General features: G+C 43.1%; 1 protein-coding gene across 2 annotated transcripts in view; it reads right to left on the bottom strand.

Annotated features, from left to right (window-relative positions):
• Nucleotides 1-5,245: 5,245 nt before the first annotated feature.
• Nucleotides 5,246-20,866, bottom strand: part of LOC145356893 (Krueppel-like factor 15) — a 35,786-nt gene continuing 20,165 nt past the window's right edge. The window contains exon 3 of one of the 2 annotated variants that reach the window (XM_080209872.1): nucleotides 5,246-5,714. In XM_080209872.1, the coding sequence (XP_080065998.1) occupies nucleotides 5,696-5,714 (19 nt within the window). In that variant the 3' untranslated portion in view covers nucleotides 5,246-5,695. Of the gene's footprint in view, nucleotides 14,045-20,866 lie in introns of both variants that reach the window. The other variant, XM_080209871.1, reaches the window with a different exon arrangement.

Genomic DNA, 20,866 nt, shown 5'->3' on the forward strand with positions numbered 1-20,866 from the left:
CAGAGCCACAGCAATGTGGTTGACTCTCCACTGTTCTCTGAAATGGCCTGGCAAGCCATTCAGTTCAAGGGGACTAGGGATAGGCAATAAATGCTGGCCAACCAGTGACACCCGTGTCCCATGAATGAACAAAAAAAAACTTATCCGGCAAACCTGCAGTTTATAGCACATAGAATCAGAGGTTAACATAGCCACAAAGCACAGGCCAGGGAGTATTTTGTGTTTGCTCTTGCCTACATAACAATGACTACACTTCAGACTAGCTCCTTCAATAAGCTGTTTAAACATTTCCAGGATGTAAACCTGTTTGGTTGGGTACAGATGCCTGGTTAAATTTATATTATGTTTATGAGAGCCAGGATCAAGTTACAAAGGGTTAATTATATGGTTCCAGCATACTTTTTGACCCGATAGCAAAAAGCCTGTAGATGCTAAACAAAGGATACTTAAGAATTTTGACCCACCCTCGCCAGGAGAAAATGAGTGAGGCATTAAAATCATTATCCATATGGGATGAGAGAGAGTGGGGTGTGTGTGGGAGATAGACACGTCATTACATATTTCAGAAATATTGGAAACTATATTGCAAAAGTGGCTTGCCATGCATTACATACCATAAAAATTTTAGCTTAACTGACAATGTCGATAACTTTGCTGGGTGTTTTGGCTAAGATCAAGTGTAGTATTGACATGCTGCACTTGGTTGAAGTCAATAGGTTACATTTCAGCTTCATTTGAAGCAATTTTTTAAAGTGGTATCTTGGCCTTTTGGCTAAGATGCAAATTAGATCAAGCCTTGGAGGAGGAGCCACACCTACTCCAAACAGCTTGGATCATGTAGATCAAGCCCAAGACAGGAGGTGAGAGCCCTGTCTTGTCAGCCTGGATCGGGAATGTCCCAACTTGTTGGGAGTCTGAATTGGCTTTAATTTGACTTGATTGGATTGGAATAAAGTTTAAAATAAACAGGGATGTTGAGGAGCAGATAGGGAAACAGATCCTGGAGAGATGTAGTAATAACAGAGTTGTCGTGATGGGAGACTTTAATTTCCCAAACATTGATTGGAATATCCCTAGGGTAAGGGGTTTGGATGGGGAGGAGTTTGTTAGGTGTGTTCAGGAGGGTTTCCTGACACAGTATGTGGATAAGCCTACAAGAGGAGAAGCTGTACTTGATCTGGTATTGGCTAATGAACCTAGACAGGTGTTGTCGAATCTCTCAGTGGGAGAACATCTTGGGGATAGTGATCATAACTCTACCTCCTTTACGCTAGCATTGGAAAGAGATAGGATCAGGCAAGTTAGGAAATTGTTTATCTGGAGTAAGGGGAAATATGAAGCCATCAGGAAGGAAATTAGATGAGTAAATTGGAAGGAGATGTTCTCGGGAAAAAGTACCAAAGAAAGGTGGCAGATTTTCAAGGAATGTTTGTCTAGAGTTCTGTACGAGAACATTCCGATGAGACAGGGAGGTTTTGGTAGGTTACGGGAACCATGGTGCATGAAAGTTGTAATGAACCTAGTCAAAAAGAAAAGTAAAGCGTACAAAAGGTTCAGAGAGCTGTGAGGGATCTAGAGGAGTATACGGCTTACAGAAAGGAACTTAAGAAGGAAATTAGGAGAGCCAGAAGGGGTCATGAGAAGGCCTTAAAAGGTAAGATTAAGAAGAATCCTAAGGCGTTCTACAAATATGTGAAGAGTAAAAGGATGAGATGTGAAGGAATAGGAACTATAAAATGTGAAGGTGGGAAAGTTTGTACAGAACTGATAGAAATAGCAGAGGTGCTTAATGAATACTTTACCTCGCTATTCATGGTTGAAAAAGATCTGGGTGGTTGTACTGTAGGCTTGTGGCGGACTGAAAAGATTGAGTATGTGGACATTAAGAAAGAGGATGTGTTGGAAGTTTTGAATAGAATCAAGATAGATAAATCGCTGGGACCGGATGGGATGTACCCCAGGTTACTATGGGAGGCCAGGGAAGAGATTGCAGAACCTCTGGCGACGATCTTTGTGTCGTCGATGGAGATGGGAGAGGTTCCAGAGGATTGGAGGATTGCGAATGTGGTTCCTATATTCAAGAAAGGGAATAGGGATAGCCCAGGAAATTACCTACTGGTGAGTCTAACCTCAGTGGTTGGTAAGGTGATGGAGAAGATTCTGAGGGACAGGATTTATGAACATTTAGAGAAGTTTAATATGCTCAATAGTAGACAGCACAGCTTTGTCAAAGGCAGATCTTGCCTTATGAGCCTGATTGAGTTTTTTGAAAATGTGACTAAATACATTGACAAAGGAAGAGCAGTAGAGGTGATTTATATGGACTCAGCAAGCTGTTTGTTAAGGTTCCCCATGCAAAACTTCTTGAGAAAGTGAGAGGGCATGGGATCCAAGGGACTGTTGCCTTGTGGATCTAGAACTGGCTTGCCTGCAGAAGGCAGAGAGTGGTTGTAGATGGGTCTTTTTCTGCATGGATGTCAGTCACCAGTGGAGTGCCCCAGGGATCTGTTCTGGGACCCTTGCTGTTTATAATTTTCATAAATTACCTGGATGAGGCAGTGGAGGGATGGGTTGGTAAGTTTGCTGACAACACGAAGGTTGGTGGTGTTGTGGATAGTTTGGAGGGATGTCAGAAGTTGCAGCATGACATAGGATGGAAGGCTGGGTGGAGAAGTGGCAGATGGACTTCAACCCGGATAAACATGCAGTGGTCCATTTTGGCAGGTCAAATGGGGTAAAGGAGTATAATGTCAAGGGTAAGACTCATAGCAGTGTAGAGGGTCAGAAGGACCTTGGGTCCGGGTCCAAAGGACTCTTAAATCGGCCTCGCAGGTAGAGGATGTGGTTAAGAAGGCGTATGGTGTTCTGGCCTTCATCAATTTAGGGATTGAGTTTAGGAGTCGGGAGATAATGTTGCAGCTTTATAAGACCCTAGTCAGACCTCTCTTGGAATACTGTGCTCAGTTCTGGTCGCCTCATTACAGGAAGGATGTGGAAGCTATTGAAAGGGTGCAGAGGAGATTTACAAGGATGTTGCCTGGATTGGGTGGCATGCCTTATGAGGATAGGTTGAGGGAGCTCGGTCTTTTCTCTTTAGAGAGATGAAGGATGAGAGGTGACCTGATAGAAGTGTATAAGATGTTGAGAGGTATAGATCGGCTGGATTCTCAGAGGCTTTTTCCAAGGGCTGGAATGGTTGCTACGAGAGGACGCAGGTTTAAGGTGCTGGGGAGTAGGTACAGAGGAGATATCAGGGGTAAGTTTTTCACTCAGAGGGTGGTGAGTGAGTGGAATCAACTGCCGTCAGTGGTGGTGGAGGCAAATTTGATAGGGTTTTTCAAGAGACTTCTGGATGAGTACATGGGACTTAATAGAATTGAGGGTTATAGGTAAACCTAGTAAGTACTAATATCATTGGCGCAACTTTTGGGCTGAAGGGCCTGTTTGTGCTGTAGTTTTTCTATGTTCTAATGTGAGTGTCATAACTCCTACACCAAGGGAAAGGGGATTGAAAGCAATGACTTTGATTGGCAGCTTGGCAAGTAGGACCTCAACACAGAGATCTGAAAAAGAGATCAGAGATCAAAACTGTGTCTTTTTTTATTCAGTTAGTTAGTTTGAGTATCGAGGAGCCTGGGTGAGAGATGTTGGTTTACTTTGCTATGTTCCACTTGAGAGATTGCTAATGGCCTAGAGTTTTCTGTTGTACCTGCTATGGGAATCACAGCAGGTGGGATGGATAATCTGACAGGTTCACTGGTTTTGGACAGGAATTTTGTCTCCTACAGCAAATTAGGCCCATGTGGAAGAGTGAAGCAATGTAATTTTATTGGTTTATGAATATCACAAGGAGTGTCTGAAGATTGATTGCATCATACTGACAACCAGACTTCGTTCATTCATACATTTCACATGAAATAAGCCAATTGATCGGATTACAGTTAACCTTTCCTGGAAGGTGCTCATCAATCTGCACTCTGAAAACTAGGTTAGTCCTGGATGCAGCAAGTTCTGGATCACAATGACCAGTACACACAATGAGGATTCTTACTTTTATGGTATCCAGCCCACTCCACTGTTTAAGTGGATGTTGGAGAAATGTATCTGAAAGTTTATACGGATAACCGGTGCAGTTACTGAAGTGACGAATGGTAGTAGACCCAATATAATGTCTACTGCTGACCCATAATCTGCACCTGTGATATATGAGGGGAGGCAACGTCCCAGTGGTATCATCGTTTGCCTACTAATCCAGGAAACTCAGCTAATGTTTCTGGGCACTTGGGTTCAAATCCTGCCACGGCAGATGGTAAAATTTGAATTTGATAAAAAAATCTGAAATTAAGAATCTATTGCTGACCATGAAATGATTGACTAATGTCCTTTCAGAAAGGAGATCTGCTGGCCTACATGTGACTCCAGATCCACAGCAACGTGGTTGACTCTCAACCACTCTCTGAACTGGCCTAGCAACCACTCAGTTCAAGGCCGACGAGGGATGGGCAATAAATACCAGCCACCTAGCGATGCCCTTTGTCCCAAAAATGAATAAAAAATGCCCAATTTTCCTAAATTAATTAATAAAGGTTCATTTATTTACTGTGACTGCATTTGATTCTGTTATTAACAGATTGTAGCAAAGTTTTAGGGATAACATTCCAAGATTACATTGTTTTCCTCGTAAAATCCACCAGTCTGTGGCCTTGACTCATTTTAAGGACAGCAAAAAATGATCTAACTTTGACTCGGAAATGTAACTGTTTCTGGAACAAGGAAGTCTTGTCATATTGATATGATGGACATGAATACATAGTATATGTTGCTTTGGGTTTCTTGGCTATACAACCAGGGATTGTCAAGTTGTGGATGATTACACTGCTCTTGACTTCCAGGTTTCCTTCATTACAACAGTGACTACACTTCCAAAGTACTTCATAAAGTGTTCTGAGACATCTGGTGGTCCTGAAAATCGCTGCACGAACACAAGTTTTCTTTCCTTATTTATTCTGAAGTCATCCGGCATGTTGTTTAATGACGCAAGGACAACCAGGAACAGGAAATAAATCCCAGTCCTGCCGCCAAGAATAAATATTTATAATACTCAGATGATAATGTTTAAAATTTTTAGTATGAAAAAATCTACTTTCAATTATCAATAGATGACTATCTAACAAATGGAGTCAAAACACCAACACACTGTGAAATCACAGTAAGAAGTCTCTCAACACCAGGTTAAAGTCCAACAGGTTTATTGGGTAGCACGAGCTTTCAGAGTGTTGCTCCTTCTTTAGGTGAGTGAAGAGTCGTGTTCACAAATAGGGCATACACAGACACAAACTCAATTTACAAGATTATGATTGGAATGTAAGTCTTTACAGGTAATCATGTCTCTAACGGTACAGACAATGCGAGTGGAGAGAGGATTAAGCACAGGATAAAGAGGTATGAATTGTCTCAAGCCAGGACAGTTAGTGAGATTTTGCAAGTGCAGGCAAGTCATGGAGGTTACAGATAGTGTGACATGAACCCAAGATCCAGGTTGACGCCACCCTCATGTGTGTGGAACATGGCTTCTGCTCTGCAATTCTGAGTTGTCATGCGTCATCCTTGGAGAACGCTTACCCGAAGATTAGAGGCTGAATGTCCTTGACAGGAAGAGAACATTCTTGTCTGATGATTGTCAGGTGGTGTCCATTCATCCATTGTTGTAGTATCTGCACATTACAAAATCACAACAGCTGCTACAGTTTTCCAGTGCACTTTTAAGCACACATGTACCCATTTTAATCCAAAGTTTAAATCTGGATAATCTATGGTGCTGAGCCCAAAATAAAATTGGACATTTAAAATTAAAGAATTGGGCACTCTAAACTACAATCAGCTCCAGAAAATTGGGCCTGGCCAAAGTTTGAATATACAGAACTCATACAGGCTGTCGGGACATATCTGGATCCAACCTATCGATAACCCATCAAGTGATCGTTGCGCCTATTTTACGTGCACTGGCCTATTATCCGCAGCCTAGACGGGACCAGACTCCAAGGTGGCCGGGGCGAGCTCGGGTGTGCTATCAACTGGTTATCAACTAGATCTTGGGTGCTGAAACTCTCCCCCCGCCTCTTCACCCACCCCGTCCAGAGACCCCATTGGCAAAAGGCAAGGCCACAGCGGGATAAAATAGGCATTCCCGACATCTTGGGAGCGAAGATTTGAAGCTGGAGGTGACCGAGACCGGTTCAGAGCAGAGGAGGAAGGAAAGAAGTAAGTAAGGAAGTAATCATGGGAGAAATGGTCAGCGAGAATCACCTTTGCTAAGGTGAGCCAGAGGGACTCAGACCGGATCTACAGGTGACCGAATTATTTTTACGGGTAGTATAGCTGAATCCTGGATGTTTCGTGCATGCATAGTGGGTAATTTATGGGTTAACCATATTTAATAAAGTTTTTTGCACTCATATAGCTGTGTCCATACTTTGTTCTTCTCATAAATAAAGGCACACCTGGGTAAAACTTTGATTAAGAAGCTGGTTGGGATATCTGAATTGGACAGATACAACAATCCAACATTTGGTATCTAAATGGTCGATAAACAACCCAGACACCTCATCACCTTCAGCCTCAATGGATCCACCGATCAATTTAAATAAATACATACACATAAACACATTGCTACAACGCAACTTTCTTGCTGTTCCAAACCAAAGCAAACATCATGATGCAAAGATGTTTAATGGGAAGAAGCTCGCAATGACTGCAGCAGGATCTCCTCTGGCACAAACGCTCCATCAAATGTTCAGCAGCAAAGTCAGTGGCTGGGAAAACAATTTTCAAGAGAAGTTGTTTCATTCAAGTGAACTCCTATTGTACAAGGCATCTCTCTGTTGGTTTAGATGGCCGAGCAGAAGACAAAATATATTTCTAAAGGTCATCACCTTCACGGTGAAAAATTTAAACAGCAAGAAAAAAGAAGAGACTATACTAGCAGTATTCACACTATTTATCAGACTTCTGTTTTACAATATTTTAACAGTATACCATTACTTCATTCAATGCTGCAGGGTTAAAATCATTTGCTTATTCATTAAACATTATACACACTCCAATAATAAAATTTGGATTAAATCTATGTATCCAATGACTAATCTGTACAATTAAATGCATTATAAGACATGGGGTGAGATGAACCACAAGGGATTCAGATTCAACTTGGAGTGTCATTTCAGGGCGATGATCGTAGCAGAATCTTGATCACGGGAATTCAAACATGGTGCTCCTGGAAAGATGGGCATCGGTTTCAGTATTGAAGGTGCTCAAGGAGATACAGAGTGGATGTTTCCCCTTACTGGACATTTTAGAATGAAAGGCCATAGATTTAGGCTAAGGGATGACAGATTTAACATAGAAATGAAGAGGAATTACTTGATTCAAATGATAAACATATGGATGATATTGGAATAGTATAGGTTAGATGGGCTTTAGATTGGTTTCACATCAGTGCAACATTGAGGGCCGAAGGGCCTGTACTGCGCTGTAATATTCTATATTATGATTCTGTGGAACTCTCTATGCCAGAGTGCAGTGAGCGCCGGAACACTAAGCAAATTTGAGGAGATGGATAGGTTCTAAATTAGTAGCAGGATCAAGGGTAATGGGGAGCCGGCAAGGAGGTGGAGATGAGGCTGATGTGAGATCAGTTATGATCCTATTGAATAGTGGAACAGGCTGGAGGGGCTGAATTGCCTACTCCTGCTCCTTGTTTTTACATTGTGTTTAAGGAGGCAAGTTTAAGCGCTTTGGAGAGGAATGAGAGTTTGGAGATGGTGGTTTGTAATTAATGGAAGGGTGACAAGATTGTTTTTGCTGGCAAAGGTGATGATGGCAGTTTTGAAGGGGAGGGTACAGAATCTGAGCAGAGACAGTGCCATTAGTAACGTCAGCTAATGTGAGGTTAGGAAGTGAAGTTGCATGTTCAGAACTCGTAAGATTAGGGTTTAGGGAACTGGAGGTGGATCTCATGGACAAGATGAGCTTGGAGAGAACACGGGGAGAGATAGGAGAGAGAACAGAGAAAGACTAGAGGTTAGGATTGGGGGAAGATGATACTAAGCTAAACATATATGAAAAGAATTAGCATTTTCAGTAGCTCTGTGGGTAAATGTTTACCCCAGTGTGGTATTGAGAAGTATGGGGCAGGATCTTCCAGTCCTACCAACATCTATGGGTGGCTCACCCATCTGCTACCGGCGGGTGGGAAAATCCAGAAAATCCCACCCTTAAGACTACAAATGCCCTACGGTTTATCCCTGTTTTTTGCCGTGTTAGAGGAGCTCATGCAGGGAAGACCTTGGGTCAATGCATTTGGCTTCAAAGCTCCTTGGCTAAGGAGAAACAAATAAATCAGGTTACACTCCTGATCATCATCCAGTAACATGTTTGGAAAATTATACAAAATCAAGGTGACTGGCAAAATAACGAGAGGCAACATGAAGGAGGCAAATGTCAACATCTTGGGATGGTACATCCATCATATGAGGAGAGGCTAAGTCGGTTAAAATTATATTCATTGGCGATTAGGAGAGCGAGAGGGGAATCTCATAGGAAGTTATAAAATTCTAACAGGATTAGACAATGTGGATTCAGAAACAATGTTCCCAATGGTGGGGGAGTCTAAAACGAGGGGTCATAGTTTGAGGATCAGGGGTAAATCTTTTAGGATTGAAGGGAGGAGAAATTTCTTCACCTAGAGAGTGGTGAATCTGTGGAATTCACTAGCACAGAATGTAGGTGAGGCAAAAGCGTTGCGATTTCAAGAAATTAGTTATAGCTCTTGGAGCTAAAGGGATTAAGTGATTTTGGAGGTAGTGGGGAAAGGCAGAATTTGGATATTGAATCAACAATGATCAAAACGAATGGCGGAACAGCTCAAAGGGCCGAATCGTTTACTCCTGCCTCTTTTTTCAACGTTTTGAAAAACTTTTTTTTAAATGCAGTGAGTGGTTAGGATTTGGAATGCATTGGCTGAGGGGATGATGAATTCAGATTTAACAGCAGCTGTCAAAGGGGAATTGTATGAATACCTGACGAAAAGTGGGCGAGTGGGAATAATTGGATTGCTCTTTGAAAAAGCTATTGCAGACTCAATGGGCCAAATGGCCTCTTGCACTGCAACTATATTGTACTCAGTGAAGTATTTGCTACAAAAGTAGCTTCCACATTACAAAACTTTTCACTTTATACCAATCTGAGCGCTGTCTACATTGAGAATTGGTTATTTCAATGTGTTTATAAATTTGATGCCTCAGCGACCAGTGTATTTTCCAACACATAGTAACACAGCCAACATTGGAACTTTAATTCTGGACAAGATTGTCTTCATTTACTAGACTTGTAGCGAAACTGTAGATGTCCCTACAACATCACCACGTGAAACCAAAATCTATGTTAGTAATTTTGGAGTATTATTGCAAAGTGGGGTTGTGATTGATGGGAATCATATCAAAATACACAAGAATGACTTGAATAGTTTCCAAGTCGAGTTCTCCATTTTTAAGATTTTATGACTTAGCTAAAAATGAACAAATCAGTGGCCTGCCTCAAACCTGCAAGTGCTTTCACTTCAAGGCTTTGCTCATTACTGGTTTTCTGTGGGTTGTCGCACTTTTATTAAGGTTCACATTGACTTCTGCCTAAAACTTATCCCAACCAAATGTTCGGTTTCCCTCGTGGAGGCAGCAAATTATAGGACCTTTCCATAGGCACCGTCGGTCATCTGATACCTTAAGTGTGCGTAAGTATGTGGTCGCTGACAGCTATTAACTGTTTGGGAGCCATCCTAACAACTGCTACAGAATAGAGTTCACACATTTTTCAGGGAGCTTGGGGCAGGGGGTGGAGGGAGGTGGATTTGCAGCGTGTGGGATGGCCTCTTTACAATTTAAATTTGTGTTTCTATTAATTTTGGGGTTGACGTGAACGAATCATGTTCTGATTTAGAAATCATCCTGTCGATGATGCAGTGGGCTGAGAATGACCTTTTCAGTGGTTAAAGGAGCAGGGGCAAGGGCGGCATGGGTGGGGCACAGTGCTTAGCACTGCTGCCTCACAGCGCCAGGGACCTGGATTCGATTCCCGGCTTGGGTCACTGGCTGGGTGGAGTTTGCACGTTCTCCGCGTGTCTACGTGGATTTCCTCCCACAGTCCAAAAATGTGCAGATTAGGTGGATTGGCCTTGCTTAATAGTCCCCTAGTGTCAGGGTGACTAGCTAGGGTAAATGCATGGGGTTATGGGGATAGGGCCCGAGTGGGACTGTGATCAGTGCAGAGTCGATGGGCCAAATGGCCTCCTTCTGCACTGCAGGATTCTATGGCTCGATGAATTTTTTTGTTGATAGCATTATTCTTGGGATTTTTCTCCCTGACAAAAACAGACATTACGCAGCCTGCAGTTTCAAGTTACACCCATGACATAATTTATCTTCCCACAGGAACAGTGCACTCTAAGACCCTCCATGCCCTTTTCTGCAGTTTACATATCTCTACACTGGACTACGAAAGAAAAGCTTTCAATCCATCAGGTCAGCAATTGCATCCTCAGTGAGTTTCACCTTTACCACACAATACAATTAGTAAAAAGCTTAACTAAAGACCCCATAGTTCAGGACAGCAGCAGAATTTAAAGCAACCAGGGACAGAGACAACATAAATCAGGCAACTTTCTTCAGAACAGAATATTAAGGTGCAATCTAATTGAGATGTTTAGGATTAAAGGATTTGATAGGTTTAAAAGAAATCCAAGGCCATAACCTTAAAATTAGAGTTAAGCTGTTCAGGGACGACGTTGGGAGGCACTTCACATCAAATGTTGTGCAAATCTACAACTCTCTACTCCCCCCCTCCCCCCCCTTAACCACCCCAACAAAAAAAGGGTTGGAAATTTGCAAAACTGATTGATTGATTTTCTTTTAGCCCAGGGCATGGAGAAGTCTGGAACCAAGGTGGGTAGAGTCAAGGTACAGATCAGCCAATATGTACTTGAGTTGTGGAACAGGCTTGAGAGGCTTAACAAACTGGTTTAGAAGCACTTGAAGGCTGTAGGAAAAAAGACTGAAATGAGGAGTTCCACAGTTTCGAAAAGAGTAAGTAACTGCTGAAGAAACAGTACAATCATAGAATCCCAACAGTGCAAAAGGGGGCCATTTGACCCTTTGAGGCTGTACCGGCCACAATCCCACCCAGTCCCTATTCCCAGAACCCCACATATTTGCCCTGCTAATGCCCTGACACTGGGGTCAATTTAACTTGGCCAATCAACCTAACCCACATCTCTTTGGACTGTGGCAGGAAACCACAGCACCCAAAGGAAACCCACGCAGACACACTGAGAAGGTGCAAACTGCATGCAGACGGTGATCTGAGGCCGGAATTGAACTCAGGTCCCTGGCGCTGTGAGATAGCAGTGCTAACCACTGTGCCGTCCAATATAAGTAGTAAAGGAAATAACAGCCACATTGTATGCATTCAGAGAACTGGATGAGCCTGTGAGATACACAAAGACAATTATTTTTCAGAACCTGGTGAATGACTACAGGTTGCCTTTGAGAAGTTTCTCTCACGTTGGTGTTTAAGATGCACATTTTTCATTTGAGGGAAGTGACTGGGATTTGAGAATGAAATAAATAGATTTTGGCACGGTAGCTGCAGAACTTATTTATTGGTAGAAAAGGCAAATTATTTCCATGGTTAAGACCAGGTGGCAAAATTACATAAATAAAAGGTGAACTGAAAATGAGAGTCTTGTGGTGCAACGGGCAGCATTGTTGTCCCCGAGCCAGAAGCTCTAAGGTTCAAGTCCTAGCCCAGGACTTGATAGCCAAAGAAGGTGTTCATAACGCAGCCAAACAGGTTGAGTATTAACCCGAAAATCTTTCCAACACATGCCCATGGTAGGCAGTAACAGCAGACAAGATTGCCAGCCAGCCATGTGACAGCAAGAAAATTGGAACATCTACCATCACTATCCATAGCTCTAGAGTACAACACGCACGTGAAAGTGCATGTTGCCACCACAATTTGAACGCTGAGTGAATTTGCAATACACCGCCACCAAATAGGAAATGCACATTGGAAAGAATACTTCTTTTTAAAAACAATGAACGCGTAGATAACCTTCCATCTAGGGCTGTCATAGCAAAGTCATCACATCATTCAGATTTTAGCCAGATGGCAGTAAAGAGAAGGTTCCATGGAGAAGAGCTTTAGCGGACCAAATCAGTTTTTTCCTTGGCACTGGAAACAGCACTGGAGTTGGGAAAAGCTGGAAGCAGAACTGGATTAGACAGCTGTTACATGGCATCTGGCATCAGACTATTCCCCTGTGTTAGCGAAGAGAACGTAGAATCTCAGAATCCCGACAGTGCAAAGAAGAGATAATTTAGCCCATCGAGTGCGCTCCGACAACAATCCCACCCAGGCCCTATCCCCGTAACCCCACATATTTACCCTGCTAATCGCCCTGACACCCCAAGGGGCAATCTGGCATGGCCAATCAACCTAATCCGCACATCTTTGGAGTGTGGGAGAAAACCGGAGCACCTGGAGGAAACCCACGCAGGCAGGAATGGGGAGAATGTGCAAACTGCAAGCAGACAGTCACCCCGAACTAGGAATCGAACCCAGGTCCCTGGCGCTGTGAGACAGCAGTGCCAGCCACTGTAGAAACTCTTACCACAATTCCAAATGGACTCACATCCATGACAAAAATCAAATCAAGAGGGGCTCACAGAGTGACTGGCATAAGGTGGCAACATCCCTGAAAGATGGGCACTTTCTTCAAAAAAAAAGGTTGCAGCTCAAATCGGACGTATGCGGAAGCCTTACTCAGCAGCCCTTTCTAAAACATGCTCAGCACATTGGCAAGGCCATATTTATTGCTCAATCTTAGCTGCCCTGTGACTGACATTAACCAATCGAGGCTATACCACATTAAAAATCAACCACATATTGTGAAACCAGAGTCATGTGTAGGCTGGAATGCTCGCTGTTTTTAGATTCCAGCCACAGATTAGCCGGCAGAGCGAATTCAATTTCATGACTTATTATCCTCTCCAATAGTGTGAATTTGTGTTGGAGTTTCAACTCTAACCTATCGGGGGAGTTGCTTGCAGTAATCATACATAGGGGCCCGTCAGTGGGCTGTGCGGTATCTTCACAATTGCTGCACAGCTGTGTCCAGGTTGGTTCCTATAACCGACAGACTATTGAACCTATTACGGAACCTTACAGCACAGAGGGAGCCATTCAAATTATTATGCCTTTACCATCTCTTTGCAAGGGTTATCCAACTTATTCTCACTCACTTACCCTTTTGCCATAAATATTTCCTCTTCAGGTACTTATCCATTCCCTTCTGAAAGCTACTAGTGAATCTGCGTTCACCACAAATTCAGGAATTCTGGATCATAAAAACTTACTGGATTAAAAACGCTCTTACCTCCTCCCTCTGCTTCTTTTATCTATCGTGTTAGATTTGCACAGACATCTCTTTTCCCCAACAAAATCACAACAAACTGACCAAAGATCCAGATAGGGTCAATATTACAATGATAAATGTGAACCAACCAACCTTCCTGTACTCATAAAGTAAAGATGAATAAAATATACATTAGAAATGCAATAGATTTTATCACTTAGAGAAATAACTTTTTAAACTTCACTTAGAGAAATAAGTTTTCAAACTAAGAGCTGTTAAAACCCGTTCCCACCCACGTCCAAAGATTACCGACACACATGAACACATTTTGACGTATTTTGTACATTCCATTTACAAGTTCGACAGCCCTGGTACGCTTTGCTATAAAGGAGAAGGGCAGCCGAGTGTTAACTGGCTGTTCTGGTTATTCTGCTGTTTCTTAGTCCCCGGTGCACTTTCACATGCTTGGACAAGTGATCGCTGCGGGCAAATTTCTTCTCACAGATGTGACACTGGTATGGCTTCACTCCTGAGTGGGAGCGTTTGTGCCTGGACAACTCATCTGAACGAGAAAACCTGGAGGATTTCAAAAAGATACAAATTACCATAGAGATCATGGGGATGGGGGGGTGGGGGTGGGGGGGGGGGGGGGGGTAGTGGGGGAAAAGTTCCACGGCACAAGGGCGCACACCTCGCCATGCAGAAGTGCGTGCACGAGTAAAGAAAAAACCAACAGCATTATAGCGTCCTGTTACTGAACCGTATGCAACAAGAGGAACCATTTACCAGCGAATGGGAGACCGTTATATCCCTGCAGTCCCGTGAAATGAGACATGGCAGAATGATTTGCAAGCCCTACTCAGAAGAAGTGGACTGTGATTGCTGTGCGCCTGGAGATTATTCTGTTACAAAGCGCTTGTTGTCTTTCTAAAAGGTCCATTCATTGGGACAACAGGAGCAACAAACACTCAAAACATATAAATGCATGCTGCTGTTAATATTAGCCTTGGAATAGGACAGATTTTTCAACAGTGCCTTGGTGCTCGACTGCCAATTACAGTGACAAAACTATCATCTGACTTTTATATATACATATGCAGCACAACCTATTAGTGCGTGGAGATTAAGGTATTTGTTGAAATGCCAGATGACACACTTTTCCCTGGCTCTGTACTAGCTGTCAGATGGTTAAATATCTAATGTCTTACAATTCTGATGAAAGGTTAACTGTTTCCCTCTCCACAGATCCATCCTGACTTGCTGTATGATTCCAGCATTTTCTGTTATTATAAGAATATATGTTTGGCCTTTTGAACTGTTGCTGCAGTGTATGTGGGTGGGGAAACAAAAAGCTTGTATTAAGTGTGTTCCAAATCATACTGCATCTATCATATGGAGAGAATAGGAGGCTGCTAAAGAGTCTGATAAATACTTAACTTAATAATACAAACTTTCAACATTCCTTTCAACAGTTTTGCCCTCTTTGTTGTCACTGGGAACTGCTGGGGAGCAACCAGGAACATTAACCAATCTTCCCCACCCCATCCATTACTATAAAAAACCTGAATTGTCAAGATCATAGAACTCATCGAATCTCTACAGTGCATAAGGCCATTCGGCCCATTGAGGCTGCACTTGCAACAATCCCACTCAGATCATATCCCTGTATTTACCCTGCTAATCCCTCCTGATACTAAAGGGGCAATTTGGCATGGCCAATCAACCTAACCTGCATATCTTGAGGTCAACTGCAGGACCACCACACTCACCCCAACTGAGTTGAGTCAATTGACTACAAGTGAGCATGAAATCAATGTGTAGTCAGAAGTCACGACAATGTACTCTCTCTGAAACATCTCAAATAACAGATTGCAAGGTAGCAAAATGTCCCACAAAGCCTTTCAGAAAAGTGTCAGACCAAATTTGACACCAAGCCAAAGACAGGTCACACGAGCAGGTTCTGAGGAGAGAGCGAATGAGAGTGAGCGCGAGCGAGAGAGGGAGGATTGGAGGGATTCAGGGAGGGAATTGCAGAGCTTGGCATCTGGGCAACAGAAAGTATGGTGGGAGGGTATAGGGAGTGAATGTTGCACAAGAGGCAGGCCAGAATTGAAGGAGTGCAAAGCTCTTATAGACTAGATAGAGGCCAGGAGGTTGTTTCAACTGGCAGGAGAAACTAGAACTATGGGGCATGGCTTCAAAATAAGGGGGAACGGATTTAGGACTGAGTTGATGAGGAAACTTCTTCACACATGGAATTCCCTATCCAGTGAAGCAGTTGAGGCTACCTCATTGAATGTTTTTAAGGCAAGGATAGATAAATTTTTGAATAATAAAGGAATTAAGGGTTATGGTGAGTGGGCAGTTAAGTGGAGCTCAAGTCCACGAAGAGGTCAGCTATGATCTATTGAATGGCAGAGCTGGCTTGAGGGGCCAGATGGCCTACTCGTGCTCCTGGTTCTTATGTTCTTATGAGATCATATGGTTGGAGCTTCAGACAGCAGACAGACTGAGGCGGGGGAAAGACAGGGCAAGGAGAGGAGAGGGCAGGGCAAGGGGAGAGAGATGAGACAGAGAGGAAAAATTAGAAAAAGAGAGAAAAAGAAAAAAAGAGAGAAAAAGAAAAGAGAGAAAAAGAAAAAAAGAGAGAAAAAGAAAAAAAGAGAGAAAAAGAAAAAAAGAGAGAAAAAGAAAAAAAGAGAGAAAAAGAAAAAAAGCAAAAAAAAGAAAAAAAAAGAAAGAGAGGAAAAAAAGAAAGAGAGAATTTAAATGGCTATGGATGAAACCGAAATAACCTCTGGAGCTTTTGGAGACTCAAAACGTCCAACCAATACAGAGCAGCAATCAACATTGCAAAAATAGTTGAGTATGTCAGAGGAAGTAAAAAAATCAAATTTTCTAGCATTGGCTTAGACAACACCTTAAAACAGTGAGACATTCATAAAGCCTCAAGTTATAAAGAAACCTAGGAGAAACTGGATTTTCAACCTGAAAGCCGATAAGATTGTAAACAATTTCAAGAACAGGAATTTAGAAAATTACTTCCAAATTAAATAGAGTGGGATAAATCACGAGTTTAACCTATAAAACAAAAAATTAACATTGATACTGAGATGCTTCACCATAGAATGTTTAATAAATGGGATGGATTTCTAGTCAGAGGAGTGCAAGTGAAAACCCTGGAATCATTTAAGAACCAACTGTATAACCCAGCCAGCAGGGGAGAAAATCTGTCCTCATTAATACCAAAGTTTCAGATGATATACAGCAGCAATTACACAGTACTCTTGTGATCCAGGCACGTATGTTTATTTTAAGGATCTAACTCACAGCACTGATTTGAAGCAGGGATGATAAACAGACCCACAAAGAAGATTACACTTCTGAAGCATCACAGAAACAGCAGGGGTTGGGTAATTTGCAAGAACAAACCAAAACAGGTGACAATTTTACAGTTCATAATGGGCCACTTTTATCATTTTGGAACAATGACATGTTAATTCTGCTGCTCCAGTTACTATTTACGGTAACAACTCTTAAATCAGTGTTGCGTCACTGCTGATCTGACATTATAGGGTGGGCAACAGAAAGTCACGCAACAAATCTGCAACAGGTGGAAGGCCACATGGCAGGTCATCATCAAGTGGATATCCTCCACCATCACTAACCGATTCAAACTCTGCCTTTTGTTGGAATACATTGCAAACGGATGTTGACCGAAGTGGAAACACGCTGGAAAATTCCCAGTGTGGTCTCAGCTTCCAATCACAAAGGCCAACTAGGTGACAAGCAATCTATATATGTCAGGAATCAAAACTCTCTGGACGTGCCCAACCACGTTGAGGATTGATCACTTCAGGTTTCTAACCCCGCTGCCTCCTCTACAAAGGATTTATCTTTTTAATCTTTTGAAGAATTCTCATTCGCCCGTTGTCGCATGCCAATTCTTTGACTGCCATTGATCATGGTCTGTCACTAGTCATAACTTGCAACGATTGATTCTGCTCTGTAACTCTACTGGTCTATTTACAGTTATATTTCATACACAGTCCTAAGGGTGTGGTACTCAAAAGTAATTTTAAAAATTCTTTCTTAGGATATACTCAAGGCCAGCATCTTTTGTCAATCCCAAGTTTTTTCTAAAGTTATATCCAACTCTAAGTCTCGACCAGTGAGATATTACAGATCCAAGCTGACAAGACATGCTGCCCTCTTCCTGTCTTGCTCGATTTACATGATCCAATTTGATAGGAGCAGGCATTGCATCCCCTCCAGTGCTTGATCTCACTTGCATCTTAGGGCGGCACGTTAGCAGTGGTTAGCACTGCTGCCTCACAGCTCCAGGGACCTGGGTTCGATTCCCGGTTCCGGTCACTGTCTGTGTGGAATTTGCACATTCTCCTCGTGTCTGTGTGGGTTTCCTCCGGGTGCTCCGGTTTTCTCCCACAGTCCAAAGATGTGCGGAATAGGTTAATTGGCCATGCTAAAAAAAATTGCCCTTAGTGTCCTGAGATGTGTAGGTTAGAGGGATTAGTGAGTAAATGTGTAGGGATATGGGGGTAGGGCCTGGGTGGGACTGTGGTCAGTGCAGACTCGATGGGCTGAATGGCCTCTTTCTGTACTGTAGGGTTTTTATGATTTCTATGGAAAAAAAGGCCCAGTTTAAAAAAACTGCTTCACTTGAAGCTCAGTGTAACCTCATTGACTTCTAACAAGTGCAGGATTAAAAACTACGCTTGATCTTAGCCTAAAGGCTGGAAAAGGCCAAAAGGTCTATGCCCAGTTTTTAAAAAATATCCAATTCAATCCAATCGAAGTCCAATTCAAAGTCTCAGCAAGTGAGACTTTCCAGATCCAAGCTGGCCTTGAGTATACCTTAAGAATGATCTTTTAAAAATTACTTTGAGTACCACACTCTTAGGACTGTGTATGAGATATACCTGTAAACAGATCAGTAGAGATACAGAGCAGGAACAATCCTTGCAAATTGTGACTGGTAACAGGCATCCCACTTTGTGTCTTGGGCTTGATCTACGTGATCCAAGCTGATTGGAGCAGGTGTTGCACCTTCTCCCAGGCTTGATGTCATTTGCATCTTAGCCAAAAGGCCTATAACATAAGAACATAAGAAATAGGAGCAGGAGTAGGCCATCCAGCCCTTCGAGCCTGCCCCGCCATTCAATAAGATCACGGCTGATCTGTCGTGGCTCAGTTCCACATTCCCACCCTCTCCCCATAACCCTTAATCCCCTCTCTTATCAAAAACCCATCAACCCGCGTCTTAAAAATATTTAGCGAGGCAGCCTCCACCACTTCAACAGGCAGAGAATTCCAGAGATTCACCACCCTTTGAGTGAAGAAGTTCCTCCTCAACTCCGTTCTAAACCGCCCCCCCCTTTATCTTGAGGCTGTGCCCCCTAGTCCTATTGTCCTTTCTGAGCGGGAAGAGTCTCTCCACCTCTATCCTATCCATCCCATTCATCATCTTATACGTCTCAATGAGATCTCCCCTCATTCTTCTAAACTCTAACGAGTACAAGCCTAGTTTATTCAGCCTCCCCTCGTAGCTCAACCCCCTCAACTCCGGCATCAGCCTAGTAAACCTCCTCTGCACTCCCTCCAAGGCCAAAATATCCTTGCGTAAGTACGGTGCCCAAAACTGCACACAGTACTCCAGCTGCGGCCTCACCAATGCCCTATACAGCCGCAGCAAGACCTCCCTACTTTTATATTCAATCCCCCTCGCTATGAAGGCCAGCATCCCATTCGCCTTCCTGATCACCTGCTGCACCTGCAAGCTGGGTTTTTGCGACTCATGCACAAGGACCCCAAGGTCCCTCTGCACCGTTGCCTGCTGCAGTTTTTCGCCATGTAAGTGATAATCCTTCCTACCATTATTCCTACCAAAGTGGACCACCTCGCACTTGCCAACATTAAATTCCATTTGCCATTTCCTGGCCCATTCGCCCAGCCTATCTAGATCCTTCTGTAGACTCTCCACACCCTCCGCACAATTTGCCTTTCCTCCAATCTTGGTGTCATCAGCAAATTTCGACACCCTACACTCGGTTCCCTCCTCCAGATCATCTATATAAATGGTAAATAGCTGAGGCCCCAGCACCGACCCCTGAGGCACTCCACTAGTCACCATCCGCCAATCCGAATAGCACCCATTGACCCCCACTCTCTGCCTCCTATTTGACAACCAATCCTCTATCCATGCTAACACCCTACCCCCAACTCCCTGTCCCCTGACCTTCTGCAATAACCTCCTGTGAGGTACCTTGTCAAACGCCTTCTGAAAATCCAGAAAGACCACATCCACTGGCTCTCCTCTATCTATCCCTAGTTGCCCTGGTTTAACTGATTGAACTGCTCCAGCAAGCCAAAGGGCAGTTAACGCAGCCACATCAGTGTGGGAGTAGATCAAAAAAACCAAGGTGGGTAAAAGTAGCATCTTTCCTTCCTTCAAGGACATAGTGAACCAGCTCGATTTCTGTCACAATCCAGCAGCTTCACAGTTACTCACTGATTATCCTTTATTTATACATTTTTAAAAACAAACTTCATTCAAATCTCCAAACTGGCAATGCAGGATTCTTACGTTCTCTGGATTAGTGGTCCCGATCTTGATGTTAACTAATCCACTAAGATAACCACTCTCTGTCAGCCTGTTCCATGTTTAATGGTGCTACCATTCCTTAAATAAAAAGGCTTAGCAAGAAAAAGTTAAGATCATTGGATCTATGAAACCATGTGTCTTCAACATAATAAAGATTCTAGAGTTCCGCTGCTTCAAATGGATTTAATACTTGCTTTTACTGTCACCAGCATATTCCTTGCAACACTGCCTCATATTGTAGGATTACTTCCTGACATAGTTCTATAACATGAATCATGGTGATGGGAGATCCACCCAGTTTGCACAAAGAGGAGCAATTTTGACACAAAGACAGGAATTTTTTTGGCTGTTCACCACCCCCCCCCCGGCTCCCCGCTGTTGCTCCAAGTGATTTGGGACCAGCATTTGTCTATCCCAAGTTTTTAAAAAGGTTGTATCCAATCAAAGTTTCAGCCAGCAAGACATTATAGATCCAAGCTTACAGGACAGGCTGCCTGCCCTCTTCCTGCCTCGAGAATTTGGCATGTAGCTAAATCTCCATTTACTGCAGTGGGACCGGAAAATCCCACCAGCAAAAACGGCTGGAAAATTCCACCCGAAGTTTCTAGTCTTGGGCGATTCTTCAATGTCAGGAGAAGCCTGCACAAATGAACAATGGGAAATCTGATTCCTAGTCTGATCAGGTGGGCTGCCATGACCAGAGGAAAAGTAGCAAATGGAAGTTAGCGTTTGGTTCCAATGGGTAGACCTTCTTTCCCCATTCAACCATCTCTTGA

The sequence above is a fragment of the Carcharhinus amblyrhynchos genome, chromosome 22 (genome assembly GCF_965287045.1).
Source record: "Carcharhinus amblyrhynchos chromosome 22, sCarAmb.v2.hapA, whole genome shotgun sequence".
NCBI classification, from domain to species: Eukaryota; Metazoa; Chordata; class Chondrichthyes; order Carcharhiniformes; family Carcharhinidae; genus Carcharhinus; species Carcharhinus amblyrhynchos.